Source organism: Pteropus alecto, unplaced genomic scaffold (genome assembly GCF_000325575.1).
Source record: "Pteropus alecto unplaced genomic scaffold, ASM32557v1 scaffold34, whole genome shotgun sequence".
In the NCBI taxonomy this organism is placed as follows: Eukaryota; Metazoa; Chordata; class Mammalia; order Chiroptera; family Pteropodidae; genus Pteropus; species Pteropus alecto.
This window is the reverse complement of record NW_006435763.1, coordinates 4,586,907-4,601,916: the sequence shown is the minus strand read 5'-3', so window position 1 is coordinate 4,601,916 and position 15,010 is coordinate 4,586,907. Positions and strand designations below refer to the sequence as shown.

The window sequence follows — 15,010 nt, the reverse complement described above, 5'->3', positions numbered from 1 at the left end:
TAGGCAGCATATGTAAGAGTCTTGTTTTCTTATTTTTTTTCAGCCATCCTATGTCTTTTGATTGGAGTATTTAATCCATTTACATCTAAAATAATTGTTGCTAGGTATGTAGTTATTGCCATTTTATTCATATTTTTTTATCTTTTTTCTTAAGTCCCTCCAACATTTCCTGTAATACTGGCTCGTGATGAACTCCGTTGGCTTTTTCTTCTCTGGGAAACTATCTGTCTTTCAATTCTAAATGATAGCTTTGCTGGGTAATCTTATTTATAGGTCTTTACTTTTCATCACTTCGAATATTTCATGCCATTCCCTTCTGGCCGGCAAAGTTTCTTTGGAGAAATCAGCTGACAGTCTATGAGAGCTCCCTTGTAGGGAACTACCTGCTTTTCTCTGGCTGCTTTTAAGATTCTTTGTCTTTAACCTTTGGCATTTTAGTTATGATGTGTCTTGGTGTGGGCCTCTTTGGGTTCATCTTATTTGGGACTCTCACTGTTTCCTGGGCTTTGATGTCTATTTCCTTCATCAGGTTAGGGACGTTTTCTGTCATTATTTCTTCGAATAGTTTTTCAATTCTTTGCTCTCTCCTACTTCTGGTATCCCTAAGATGTGAATGCTGGTACACTTGATGTTGCCCAGAAGCCCCTTAAACTAGCCTCATTTGGGAGCTTTTTTCTTGTTGCTGTTCCGATTGGGTGTTTTCTGCTGCTTTATCTTCTAAATTGCTTATTCGATCCTCTGCTTCATTTAATCTACTGTTGGTTTCTCCTAAGGTCGTCTTCATTTCGGTTATTGTATTCTTCATCTCTGACTGGTTCTTTTTTATGTTTCCTCTCTCCTTGTTAAAGTTCTCACTGAGTTCATCTGTTAGTCCCCTAAGTTCATTGAGAGTCTTTCTGACCAGTGTTCGGAAAGCCGCATTGGGTAGATTGCTTATCTCCGTTTTGTTCAATTCTTTTTCTGGAGCTTTGTTCTGTTCTTTCACTTGGTACATGTATCTTTGTCTCCCCATTTTGGCTGCCTCCCTGTATTTGTTTCTATGTATTAGTGTGGCTAGGTCTTCCAGCTTTACTAGAGTGGCTTTATTTAGTAGCTATCCTATGGAGCCCAGGGGTGCAGTCTCCCTGGTTACCTGAGCTGGGTGCTCCAGGTGTGTCCCTGTGTAGGTTGTGTGCACCTTACTGTTGTAGTTGAGCCTTGGTTGCTGTTTGAACATCAGTGGAAGGACTGACCCTCAGGCTGATTGTGAGGACTCCCTGCCCAGTCTCTTCCTTGGATGTGGTCCCAGGAGGTGTTCTAGCTCAGTCCGAAGCCAGCCACCAGGTGTGCTGGCTCCAGGGCCTCCTGAGATGGACTCTGCTGCAGGCTAAGTTTAGCCACAGCATGGAGCCACCCGGAAAGAACCACTAAGCAATCCACAAATGCCCGCCACCACTCATCCTGGGCTTGGAAGTATCTTGAGATGAGAGGCCAAGCCACAAACAGGCCAGCTGCCACTAGTGCTGGGCTTGGGGCTGCTCAGCAAGAGGTATGGGGCATGCTGAGGCCAGATGTTGCTTGTTTGGGTTTTGTGAACCTTTGAGAGATTTTAGGAAAGTCCACAACATGAGCCCAGACAGGCCATTTGTATGAAAAAGCCACTAGAAGCGGCTTGGGTGGGCCTGCAGGTTGGGAGGGGTGGGCCCAAGGGAAGGCAGGAGGCCAGGAGTGTGACCAGTGATAGCCAGGCTGATGGAAACTCAGACATGGCGGCCACCTGCGTCTGCACACTGGATGAGCGGAGGACTGAACAAAGGAACAGTGGCCTCTGCCAGCACTTCTGTCTGGGATAAAGCTGCCTCTCGAGCTCCTACCCTGAAGCCCGACAATTTGGTTCCTCCCCACATGTCCTTGGCGCCCTTTGAGCCACTTCTCCAGCACCACCGCCCAGAGGAAGACCCGCAACCCCTCGCCACCCACCCCCGTCTCACTCAGTCACAGTCCCTGCTGCATTTCACATCCGGGCGTTGTGAGGACTTCTCTGGGGAGCCTGGTGTCGGCTGGGACCACTTGCTCCTCCGGGGGGACCCCTGCAGCCAAGGTACTTCTGCTGATTCTCAACTGCTACATGCGGGTGTGGGACCAGCCCCTTTCGCATCTCTGCCCCTCCTACCAGCCTCAAGGTGGTCTGCTGTTGTCCTCAGTGGTAGGACTTCTGTTCCGCTAGACTTCAGGCAGTTTTCAGTGATGGTTGTTCTGTAGTTTAGTTGTAATTTTGATGTGGTCTGGGAGGAGGGAAACACAGTGTTTACCTGCTCCACCATCTTGACCGGAAAATCTAAAGTGTACCTTGATTCGTGATTTGCCCTGTATGTGTATATGTATGTTGGGATGAGATGGGAACTCTTTACCTGCCTATATCTGTGTTTATCTTTTATTGTACTTGTTTGGCTTTTTCATGATGAAAAATTTCAAACATATGCAAAAGTAGAGAGAATGGTATGACACCCCCCGCCCCCTGCCGCCCCAGATAACTGTCACTCAACTTCGATCATTATCAACACTTGAGGCTAATCTCATTTCATCGTCACCTTCCCCCATTTCTCTTAGGTGTCTTAAAGTCTTTTCTAATCTATAGGTTCCCCTGCTCTTTTTCTCGTACTTTATCTGGCTTAAAGAAACTAAGTCATTTGTCTTACGCTTTCCCATCTTGTGGACTTTGTTGCGTGCCCGTGACATTGTTTAGAGTATTCCCTGTGCCCTGCATTCTCTCTAAATAAGTGTTAGATCCAGAGGCTTCAGTCTGCTTTGGTCCCCTACCCGCTTTTCCTTTTTGTAAGAATATTTCATTGGTGGTGGTGGCACTTCTTACAGCATCCCATCTGCAGAAACGATGTCTAATCCACTCTTTCTTTGTATGATGTTAAGAATTCATTATTAGGTTTAGGTAGTGACAACCTGGTCTCCCCATTATAAAGTTCTCCGTCTGCTTTTTATCAAACTCAGTGGGTCTGAAAGTGTGGACCCCAGACCAGCATCCTCAGCCACACCTGGGAACTTGTTAGAAGTTCAAATCCTTAAGCTCATCCCAGACCTACTGACTCAGAAGCTCTGGCGATGGGCTCAGCCCTCTGTGTTTTCACAGTCCTCCAGGTGTAAAGCTGTTGCATAAAGAAATGGACCATTGATCTAATGGTTTTTGCAACTACTGATAGTCATTGCTAAGATCGATGATTTTGTTAGGGGTTACAAAATTGCTACATTCTGGTTTTATCGTTTCTTCGACATTTATTAGCCAGAATTCCTCCAAGTAGAAGGGAGTGCTTTTTAATAACAGTGAAAGTGGGGCGAGAGGAGGGTGCTGTTGGGATTGATTATTAAATCCCAAGAGAAAATTCATAACAATTTTAAAATGCAGGAAATGCGATTGTTAACCTAGGACAACTCCTTGTCACTTTTTTGAATAATAGAAGTGATCATTCAGATTTATGGAATGATTTGTTCCTTCCTCCATCTTTTTTAAAATGAGCTACTAGATCAGGTCTCCCAGGATAAATAACCATCCCCTCCGAACAAATCAGTTTCTGTTTTTGTTTTTGTTTTTTTTTTTCATTATTTTTCAGCCCTGAAAGAGAAAAGTAAGTACTAGCACATCTGCCCTTTTTTTTTTTTTTTTCATTGTTTTTCAGCCCTGAAAGAGAAAAGTAAGTACTGGCACATCTGCCTCTCTGATTTTGCCTTGCAAAGTCTGCATTTCAGGACTGACTGCCCAGCTCCAGGACCAATTCTTGGGATATGGGGGTTGGTTACTTTATCTCTGGTGCCCAAGCATGGAGGTTACCTTGGTTAATTCAAAGGAACTGTGAATATTCTTCTGTGGATGTAGGGGCATCAACCACACAGTGTGTCCTGGTGACTGTACATCCTAACTCAGCCTGCACCTTAGTTCTTTGGCGCATAGCAAAAGGGGGTAGCAGAGGAGAGAAGGGACAGGATGGAGGAGCTGGGTGAGAGCAAGTGTCACCAGGGCAGGGCAGTTCCTGCAGATATGGTCAGAGGGTCTGGAACGGGTCACTGGACAGTCCTATAAAGAGCCTGTTGCCTCAGCACCCACCTTGTGGACACTTCTAGAAAATAAGATGAAGAAGCCATCACAAATGGCCTCCTCGTGTTGAGAGGACATTTAATGACTTGACATTTCATATGATAGACTTTTCTTTGGCAGTTATTTATTCATCCTGAGGGACAATTTGTATAGAAAAGACAGAATCAGTGTTTTGGTCCACCCCTCTCCCCTCATTTTTTTTTTTAAACCAGTTTTTAAAATAATGGGTTGGTTCCCCAGCATCTTACAAGGATGCCAGTGCATTTTTTAAAATTATTATAAGCTCATGGATTTAAACATATTCATCTTTCAACTTATACTTTCTTACTGATGTTCAAACTGCCCCACATTTGACCAGATACAATCGTAGTTTAATATTTTAGTATGTAATTTTCCAAACTTTTAAATATGTATACACATACATATAAACTTACCAGAAAGGTTCCATTATAAATCTTTTAATCAGCAATTAGCTTTATTGAGGGATAATCTATGTACAGTAAAACTCACTAATTTTTTAAAAAGTTCACTGATTTTAAGTCTTTAGCCCAATGAGTTTTGACAAGTGTATATGGTCATGTAATCACCATCATAATCAAGATATAGAACATTTTATCTCCCTAAAAGTTCCTTTGTGACTCTTGGACAGTCAAGTTTCCTTGCTCACCCCTGGCAACTTCTGGTCTACTTTGTGTCCCCATAGTTGTGCCTTTCCTAGATTTCTGTATCAGTGGAATAATAGAGCATGTAGTCTTTGGGGTCTGGCCTCTTTCACTGAGCATATCATATGCTTTTTAGATTTGTCCTTTTTATTGTGTAGTTTGTTTCTTTTTATCCCTGAGTATTCCATTTAAACATATTTCCAACTTAGAAATATATCCTAAGTATTTTTGGCCAAAAGTCACCTATTGTATGATCTGTTGATCTAAAATCTCCAGAAAAGGTGAATCAGTGGAGACAGAGAGTAGGTTAGTGGTTGCCAGGGGTTGGGGGTGGGAACAGGGACTACAGATCGGCATGAAGGAACACCTTTTGGGGTGAGGAGAATGTTCTGGAATTTATCAGGATGATGATGCACAATCTGTCAATTTACTAAAAGTCATTGAGTTGTACATTTACAATGAGAATTTTATGGCATGTAAATGACACTTTAATAAATATGTTTAAATGAAAGGGGGGAAAAAAGTCTTTGTGGGACATAAATAAAAGTCCACAACTTGAATTCTCGTGGAATTATAGCATTCCGTTGACTGAGTGTTCTACAGCTTCACAAGGTGCTTATTACTCAAGGCCACTGAGATTGCTTGCAGGTTTGGCAGTTCCAAACAGCAGTGTGGTGCACATTCCTGTACCTCTGTTACCCTTGTCTGTTTCCTTGGCTAAATTTCTAGAAATGCAATTGCAGGTCGAGGGCTCTGCATAGATTTTTTAGGCTCTTCCATCCTTAGAGTGGTGGGTGCAGAGGCCTGGCCCCTACGCGCTTGACAACGTTGGGTATTATCAATGGTTTCCATTTTAGCCATGCTGATAGGTAGAGGTCAATACCTCATTGCTTTAACTTGCTTTTCTTCACTTACCAGTGAGATTGGACATCTTTTTCTTATGCATATTGGCTATTTGAAGGTCTTTGTAAAAAATATCTATTTTCATAAATTTAACAAAAAATTATAAAAAATACAAATATAAAAATACATAATGGAGAGTACACCTGTGTTCAGAGTAGCGTTAGTCACAATACCTACAATGTAGAAGTGACCCGTGTCCATCAGTGATAAATAGATACTTCCAGATGGATAAGGTGTAGTCAATCCATACAACATGCCACCCATGTGACAAACATGGATGAACCTTGGAGACATTATACTGAGTGAAATAGCCACTCTCAAGAAGACAAATACTGTATAATTCTACTTTTACGTGGTACTTAGAGTAGTCACATTATAGAGACAGAAAGAAGGGTGGTGGTTGCCAGGGCCTGGGGAGAGGGGAGACGGGGAGTTAGTGTTTAATGGGTGCAGAGTTTTCATTTTGCAAGATGAAGAGTTCCAGAGATGGATGGTGGTGATGGTTACACAGCAGTGTGAATGTACTTAATGCCACTGAACTGTACACTTAAAAATGGTTAAGATACTAAATTTTACGTTACGTGTATTTTACCACAATTGAAAAATTGGAAAACAATAATAGAAAGTAAAAATCACTTTATTAGTGTACTCAATAAGTGCATAGTTCTCCAGTTATTTTGCCTATATGATTCTAAATATTTTAAATAAAATGCAATATTATATCTACTGTTTTACAATTTCCCCTTTTATTTCATTTTCTAGAAAGCTTTATTGAGAGGTAATTCACGTACCACACAATTCTCCCACTTAAATCGTACGGTTCAATGGCTTTTAGCATATTCCTGGAGTTATACATCCATTGCTACAGTAAATTCTAGAACATTTTCATTACCCCAGAAAAGAAACTGCACTCCTTAGGTGTCACCCTCTAGTTCTCTCCCAGCTGTAGGCAACCACTAATCTACTTTCTGTCTCTGTGGATTTGCCTATTCTGGGACACTTTATGTAAATGGAATCATACAATGTGTGGCCCTTTGTGACTGGATTTTTTTCACTTAGAATAACATTTTCAGAGTCATCCATGTTCCCATATATGTGAGCACGTCATTCCTTTTTATGGCTGAGTACTATTCCATTGCATGGATATATCGCATTTTATCCATTCATCTGTTGATGAACATTTGGGATTTTGTACACTTTTGGCTATCGCAGATAGTGCTTCTATGAACCTTCTCATTCAAGTTTTAGCGTGGCTGTATGTTTTCATTTCTCTTGCATAGATACCTAGGAATAGAATTGTTAGATCATATGGGAACTCTAGTTTAACGGCCCTTTTATTTTTTCAGTGAACAGTAAGACTTTGATATCCTTCTATGTCAACACATAGATGTACTTCTCGCTTCTTAACCCCTGGGTAGTACTTCATTGTGTTACACGTGCAACGCCATGTTGATGGACAATAGGCAGTGATGCAGATCCTTTCCTGAAGGGCCTCTGGGTTACTTCCATTCTTTCACGACATAGACAGTACTGCAGGGGACACCCGTGTCCTTTGTGGAACGTCTCTGTAGACTGCCTTCCCAATCGCGGTGAGGCGAGAGCTTCATCTGCCTTCAGCTCTCGGTTCTGGCCCGATTCTGACCCTGTCGCCTTATTCCACAGGGGACCAACCAGGCACCATGGCACAGAAGGGCCAGCTTAGCGAAGATGAGAAATTCCTCTTTGTGGACAAAAACTTCATCAACAGCCCAGTGGCCCAGGCCGACTGGGCCGCCAAGAAGCTGGTCTGGATCCCCTCGGAGAAGCAGGGCTTCGAGGCGGCCAGCATCAAGGAGGAGAAGGGGGATGAGGTGATCGTGGAGCTGGTGGAGAATGGCAAGAAGGTGACGGTCGGCAAAGATGACATCCAGAAGATGAACCCGCCCAAGTTCTCCAAGGTGGAGGACATGGCCGAGCTGACGTGCCTCAACGAAGCCTCAGTGCTGCACAACCTGAGGGAGAGATACTTCTCGGGACTCATCTACGTGAGTATTGTGGGGTGGCCGGTCCCTCCTTCCTGGCCTCCTGCATCCCTAAGGGAAGAGAGAGGTGTCCAGGGCGCAGGTTGGGATGCTGAAGGTCTCACTGAGGGCGGCTACATGGTAAAAATGGAATCGTTCAGACCTGGGTTCTCATCTCAGTCCTGCCCTTCCTAGTTCTGCGGCATTGAACGGGTTATCTCACCTCCTGAAGACTCAGTGTTCCTATCCGTGAAATGGGAATAAGCACCGTCCCCACGTGAAGGAGGTGCAAAGATTCTATGTGATCACATATGCTAAGCGCCAAGGCACGTGGTAAATACTCAGTAGATTTCAGTGAAGTAGTCCCCTACTCTTTCTCCATCTTGGAAATAAAGAGCTCATAACCTCCTTCGGAAGGCTGGTCCATCCTGGCAGCCAGCCGGGAGACATGACGATCTGGTTTTGTGAGGCCATCCCTGTCATGAATGGGAATGGACCGGTTGGACCTGGACTTCCTTGGGTCAACTGCACAGATCAGAGTGGACTAGAGCCTCACTGTCCTATATGGCAGCCACTGGCTAATAATTTAGATGTACATTAACTAAAAATCAATACTTAAAAATTCATTTCTTCAGTTGCACTGGCCATATGTCAAGTGCCCAACAGCCACACTGCTGTATGAGACAGCACAGGTGTAGAACATTTCCATCATCATGGAAAGTTCTGGTGGACAACCTGGACTAGATGATGGGAGGCTGTGACTGGGGGAGGCACAGATTCTTTGTGGGGTTGGACCAACTCTCCAGGGTATAGAGGGACGTGGTAACCTGGTGGTGCCAGGCTGGGGGGCCGGGAGTCCCCCAGCCCAGCCTTTGTCTTGCCTCTCAGAAAAGACATGCCGACCCCTTGGACAAGTTACCTAATTTCTCTGAAATTCCTTTTCCTTCTCCGTTAAGTGGACACAAGCCCAGCACCAGCTTCACAGAGTGGTTACTCTAAAAATAAAGTAGTTGACATGCCTCCTGGCACGTTGTAAGTGCTCAAAATGCTAGGTGTTATGGTTGGTTTTGTTGTTGTTATGGTCAGGTTTGTTATTACTAGTCGGATGTTCATGGCTTTTTCGCAGACTTGTGGAAACAGGCACTTCTTTCGTTATGCCCTGTGGTCCTTCCCTGTACGTTTTGCCATGTGAAAACTACAGAAAGCCCTTTGTCATCTCTAAAACTGTCCTGCAGATTTTTTTTCCTAATTAGGAAAATAAGACACAATCCTTACAGAAGACTTGGAAAATTTAGAAAAGCATAGCAAACACAAAATCGGTCCTCCCCCAGCGATAACAGCTGATAAGATGTAGGTGCGTTGTTGGTGTCTCTTGGTGAGAATGGTCTGTGTTTGCATATTTAAAAGCCAGCGCACGCAGGTCAGCGACCTGCGCTCTTTTCCATATACAAGTCAGTGCTTAGCATCCCCACATCTCAGTCCCAACCGTCCCCCACCCCAGAATACTCTTTTAAGAACGATGTAATCTATCCTGTGGATATGCCATCTTCGATTTTTCATTCTTCTAATGGGTAGTTCGGAAGGGGCTTCAGTGGCTTTTTTTAAGAGCCAAGGGAAAACAAGGAAGCAACTCATAATTCCATAAATGCCTCCTCGAAGCCAGGTTCTCTACTTGGCCATGCTTTCTCTCACTTAATACAACAGCCACTGAATAGGTATGCTTGTCCCATTGTACAGGTGAGCAAGCTGAGGCTCAGAGTGCTAACGCCATCTTTGCTTCCTTCAGGGATAGTCCCTTTGGTCCAAGGCACCCCTCAAATGGAGATATTATCAACCTGCGGCTGTCATATCTAAGGACACTAGCCTGCAAGGAGCTAGAGAGAAAATTGGGTTCCTTTTGGGACCAGGTTGTCATTCTAAGACGTGTCCTCTCCATCAAGGGAGGTCGAGGATGGGCCGCTGTATGAATCTCACCTGCGGTCTTCTGACATGTCTTTGAGGCCAAAATAGAAATCAAAAAATGAGGGGCTTATGAAGTTCCTGGGACTCAAAATGTCTTCTGATAGCAGATTAAAAATGCATCAAAGCTTCAAATTCCTGCCATGCTTCTTCAGACAGATTAGTTGAAAAGCCTTTCACCCTTGTGACCACGCGCCTACTCCTGTCTCGATCCTTTCTGGTCCATTTAGTCACTTAAATAGAAACTGTGGTCCATGACGAAGAGATAAAGAAGTAAAATGGGGGGCAGAGCAAGTCACTGTGCCAGCGTATAAGGGCAGAAGGCATGGCCCGTGTTTACAAGCGGGTGGCGGATGATGCTCAGACAGCTGGGCTTGCTGGACTTCCTCCTCTGTTCTGCAAGGCTTACCTCAAAGGATGTGCCTTTGAGAACATCCTGTCGGATATCTTGTCCTCTTGGATCCAGAAGAGTCTAGAGGAGACAGAAAGTCCTGACTCGTCTTAGAGATGCAGGTTCTGGGCTTAGCTATGTCCAGTGACTTGCCTGACCCGCCACAGATAAGCACATGTGGGTGTGCTAATTCCTGGTCTAGTGTTCCCTTGTTCTTTTGGATGTTGTTGCTGGCTGGGTTCTGCCTGCCTGGAGTTTTTCATGACCCTGTAGCACTGGGCTCTAGGGGATGGGACTATGGTCTCAGGTGGAAGGAGCTCAGTGAAGGATGCCTGTACTGGTATTGTCCCAAGTCCTCTCCAGCCCATTTCATCCCTTACAACACTGGTGAGAGCGGAACTTATATCCTACCCTGCACACGCAGTGACCGGGGCAGAGAGGTGACACGACTTGCCTGGGAAGGGACCTGGATCAGACTCTGACTTGTCCGACTGTCATGTTCATGTGTTCTTCACTCTCCTTACCTCTCTGACAAGTAACAAGGCCCAGTCCTTGCTCTGAGGCTTTATTATTAAGGGGAGGAATATAAGACACGCATGAACTAGATGCAAATATGACAGCTTCTGAAATCATGACTGGATAAAGAAAAGATGGTATATCCACACAATGGAATATTACACAGCTTTAAAAAGGAAATCCTGCCAAACGTGACAACATATGAGGACATGATGATGAGTAAAACAAGTCAGACACAGGACACATGCTGCATGATCCCACTTACATGAGGCATCTAAAATAGGCAAACTCAGAGAATCGGAAGGTGGGATGGTGTTGCCAGGGACTGGCAGAGAGGGGAATGGGGAGTTGCAATCAAGGGCCATAAAATGTGTTATGCCAGATGAATAAGCTCGAGAGACCTCTGTACAACACGGTGCCGATAGTTAAAAATGTACTGTGTTGTACATTTAACACAAGCTCTGCCCTCTCAACCAGTATTTAAGTATCCTTCCTAAAACATGAGCTCTAAACTCAGCACCTGTGAATAGGCGCCGGGGAGTTTGTCAGTCTCCTGAGATTTAAGGAAAAGTGTGTGCCTATGTGCATTTCTTACTGGGCAGAGAGGGTCTTAGCTTTCATTAGACTCTCAAAGGAGCCTCATTGCCCGCAGGACAATGATAGCAGTTACTATTCATTTAAAATTTGCTAGTTAAGAGTTTATACTAACATTTTTATTGCCACTATTCCTGTTATGTAAGAGAGAGGTATTAGCAGCCCCATTTTTGCCAGTAAAGAGACTAGGATTTAGAGAAATCACCTGATGAGAACAAGTGGGTCTTAAACCCAGGCAGGCTGGCCCTAGGACCTGTGCTTTTAACTGCTGTCCTATTTAATCCTTCCAGTAACTCTATGACACAGAGGCTATTATCCCATTTTAGAGACCAGGACACTGAGGCTCGGATATGCTTAGTCCATTGCTGAAAGTGGGCAGAGCCGGGATTAAGACAAGTTCTGCCTTCCTCCAGGCTGGAGTGACAACTTAGGATGGTAAAGGGACCTAGGGTAACAGGAGGCTTGGAGCAGGAGGTGATAAGTCTGGACTGGGGCAGGTGGGCACAGTACCATGGGGGCATTTGGCTTTGAGTTGGGCAAGCTTTAAACACACAGAAGGAAGGAATCTAACCTTTTCTTGTGAATTCTTGAGCACGTACTGGGTGCTAAGCTAGAGATTGCAAGCTGTTGGCCAAGTGGGTGCTTTTATAAAAGTTAATTCAATATATTAAGAAACGAAGAAAATCTCTGTTTCTGGCATTGCTTGAAAAAGCAGAGGCCCTAGTACCCTGGACCCAGGTTGCCAGGTGACAAGTCTCTGTGAGATGGGCTGTGTATATTGTTTTTCCACAAGTCCTACCATTCCCTCTCGTCTCCCATGCCCTGGGGGTGAGCGTTGGTGGCCATCAATCACTGTGCCTGTTTGTTTCCCCTCACACCTGACCACCTTCACTCACATCTTACCTGCTTGGTCCCTGTAGACAGTTGGACCTTCCACCCTGCACTGAGCCCCTGGGATTGGGAACATGGTCCAGAGCAAAGGGGGAAGTGCCTTCCTGTTCGTTGGGCCTCCAAGCCCAAATTTCCCGCCCACGAACCCTAAAGGATATATTCTCAGTTCTGATTTTACTGTTCTGGGAAGACTGGGGGTATGGAGAGGCCTTCCTTCCGAACTCCAGCAAGTGATGATGTTTTCCTCTTGGACACCTGGCCCAGAGAACTTAGCCTTCTCTGGAAGGAGTGTCTGCTTAAGGACACGGGGAGCAGGCTGTGAGCAGAGACCTACTGGGTGCCAGAGGGTCCTGGAGGGTGGGAAGAAGATGGAACAGGAGGCTGCCCTTTGCGGAGCCCTGTGAACCAGCTGTCTAGATCTTTCAAATCATTATTGCCTCTAAAAACCTTCCCAATAACACAAGACTCTCCATGCAAAGACTACAAGAGAATATTTTAAAATGAACATCATCAAAGGCCAGGTCACCCCCTCTTTAGAGAGCCCGGTATGGGCGCATGTAACAGATATAACCCTCCCAGATGTCCCCATGTAGCTTGCTTTTTTCACTTAACCATGTCTTGTGGCTATTTCTGTGTCTGTTCATACTATCTGGTCAGACTTGAAACATTTTTTAAATGGGTACTACATGCAAATATTAAATAAAGTAGTACATAAAAGTATTTAGAACTTTCCCTTTTATCCTCATTCCTCACCTTCCACCTCCCCTCCTTAGAGAAACTGTAGTCACCAGTTTCTTATGTAGCTTTCCAGCAATATTGTATATACAGGCAAATATAGGTATATTGGTACAAGTAAACGTGTGTGTGTGTATATATGTATTCATTTTAACAGCAGCATGCCATAATTATTGAGCTGGTCCTCCATTGATGGACATTGAGGTTGTTTCTACTCTTTGCTGTTAAAATCAAGGCTGCAGCAAATATACATTCTTGTGGACTGTGTCTGTAGATAGATGTTCAGAAAGCTGTGACATTGAGTTACAACTGGATGAAGTAGAGTTATCCATCGTTTTCTAGATAAGGGAGAGTTGGCTCAGGGGTTTGGCTACTTAATGCAAGTCACACAGGTAATGAGGGCAGGGCCTAGGTCCCACTCAGGCCCGTGTGACTTAAAGCCAGAGTCCGTCCATCTTCCCCCGCTGTTCCTCGTTTCTGCTAGAGCTGTGGGAGCAGCTCTGGGCTCCACGGCTGCTCAGGACTCCACAGCTGACCATATAAAGTGTCAGGGAAAAGCTGGAGTCGCTTCCTAATACGGTCACAAGAGGGAAACCCTGGGCCCGTGGCTGGGACCTGCTAGTGGCACAGGGCCCTGAGATGCTGGCTGGGACAGGAGGTTGGGGGTGCTGAAATCTCTGAAACTGACCAGCTGGAGAAAGGCTCATGGGGTCGGGGAGGTAGAAGCATAGCCAACGTGGGCCGGGAGGGCGACGTTAAGCAAGGTTGAGCCACGGAGTCGGAGCCTCCAGACGCTGAAGCCCCGCTGCCCTGCGTGGGTGGGCTGCTGCCTGCCCGGTCCTTGCTCTGGGGCCCTGTACCCTGGAAAGGTTTGCTGACTGAACAGAGATTCAGATCTGTTTGGAAGTGTGATTAAGTGCTTGCTGTTTGCACAGCTCCAGGAGGCGTCCTAGCAAACAGGAGGAAAGCAACGGTTCTCCTTCAGAAGCTGGCGAGGCAGTCGGGAGGGCCACGTGTGCCTGCCTTTGTTCTTTTATTCAGTTCTTCCAGCAAATATTTACTGAGTGTCTTGCCAAGTGCCCGACCCTGTACTGGATGCTGGAGATATGACGGTGTGTGGCTTACAGTCCAGAAGGTGACATTTAGGCTGAGCCCTGAAAAGGGAGACGGAAATGGCTCTGGGAAGATTGGGGTGAGGAGTGTTCTGGGTAGGGGGAATGGCACATGTGACGGTTCTAGGACGGCAGAGGGGTGAGGAGTGTTCTGGGTAGGGGGAATGGCACAGGACGGCAAGGTTTTCATCATCATGAAACAGGGAGCACGGCATGTGTAGTCATGTACTGAGCACCTGGTATATGCCAGGCATCGTGCTAAATGCTTCACAAGTGTCATCTTCGTAAGTTATAGCGAACTTATGAAGGAGCTGCTTTTACACACATTCACCCCCTCCCATTCGTCAGAAGAGGCGGAGGCTCAGAGAGGTTAAGAGATTTGCCCAGAGCCACACAGCTAGGAAGTAGCAGAATGAGAGTTTAAATCCAATCCCCAGAACTCAATTCTGTATCCTTAACCACTGCCCTTTACTGTCTCCAAGTCAAAGGCTTGGGGAGGTGCAGTTCGGGCTGTAAATGATACCCACATCCTAAAAAGGTCATGGCAGCAGCAGTAGGTATGGCCCCGGAAGGCGCAGAGGTGGAGCTGAGACCTGAAGGAGACCTAGGGCTTGGTTGACCTTTGTTCAACCCATCCATCGTTTACTGGCACTCGCTCTACAGAGGGCCGCATGCTGGGGACCAGGACCCAGACGAACAGGACACGTGCCACCCTCTCAGCAAACGTGTGCTGCGTACCTACTGTGTGCTGGCCCAATGCAAGGCCCCAGTCGTGGAGACATGGCAGCACTGCCCCTGCTCCAGGAAGCTTTGTAGCTCACTTACCCCTCAGGCATTCAGTTGGCAAGACTTCAGTGTGCACCTACTGTATGCCAAGGCCTGTGTGGGGACTGAAGAGGAGGAAGAGGGGCCTCCTTGCCCTCAGGGCACTTGTGGCTGGTGTTTGCTGGCTGGACGGAGGGGTCTGGGCAGACAGTGAACCAACCCATCTGGCTGGATGTGGGTCCTGCCCCGACCTCCCACTTACCTCTGCAGGGCACCCCTGCCCCGCTCCACACACCATCATTTTTCCTTTAGGCACCAGCAGCACCAAACTGCGTGCAGTTCACCCGCACAAGTCTCCCCTTCCCTGACTCCAACCTTTTTTTTTTTTTTTTTTTCTC

At 45.8% G+C, this 15,010-nt stretch overlaps 1 protein-coding gene across 1 annotated transcript in view; it reads left to right on the top strand.

The window, feature by feature from the left end:
• MYH11 (myosin heavy chain 11) overlaps nt 1–15,010 on the top strand; it is a 116,344-nt gene that overhangs the window by 15,121 nt on the left and 86,213 nt on the right. The window contains exon 4 of the mRNA XM_006910906.3: nt 7,312–7,673. Coding sequence (XP_006910968.1) covers nt 7,329–7,673 — 345 coding nt within the window. The 5' untranslated portion in view covers nt 7,312–7,328. The remainder of the gene's footprint in view (nt 1–7,311; nt 7,674–15,010) is intronic.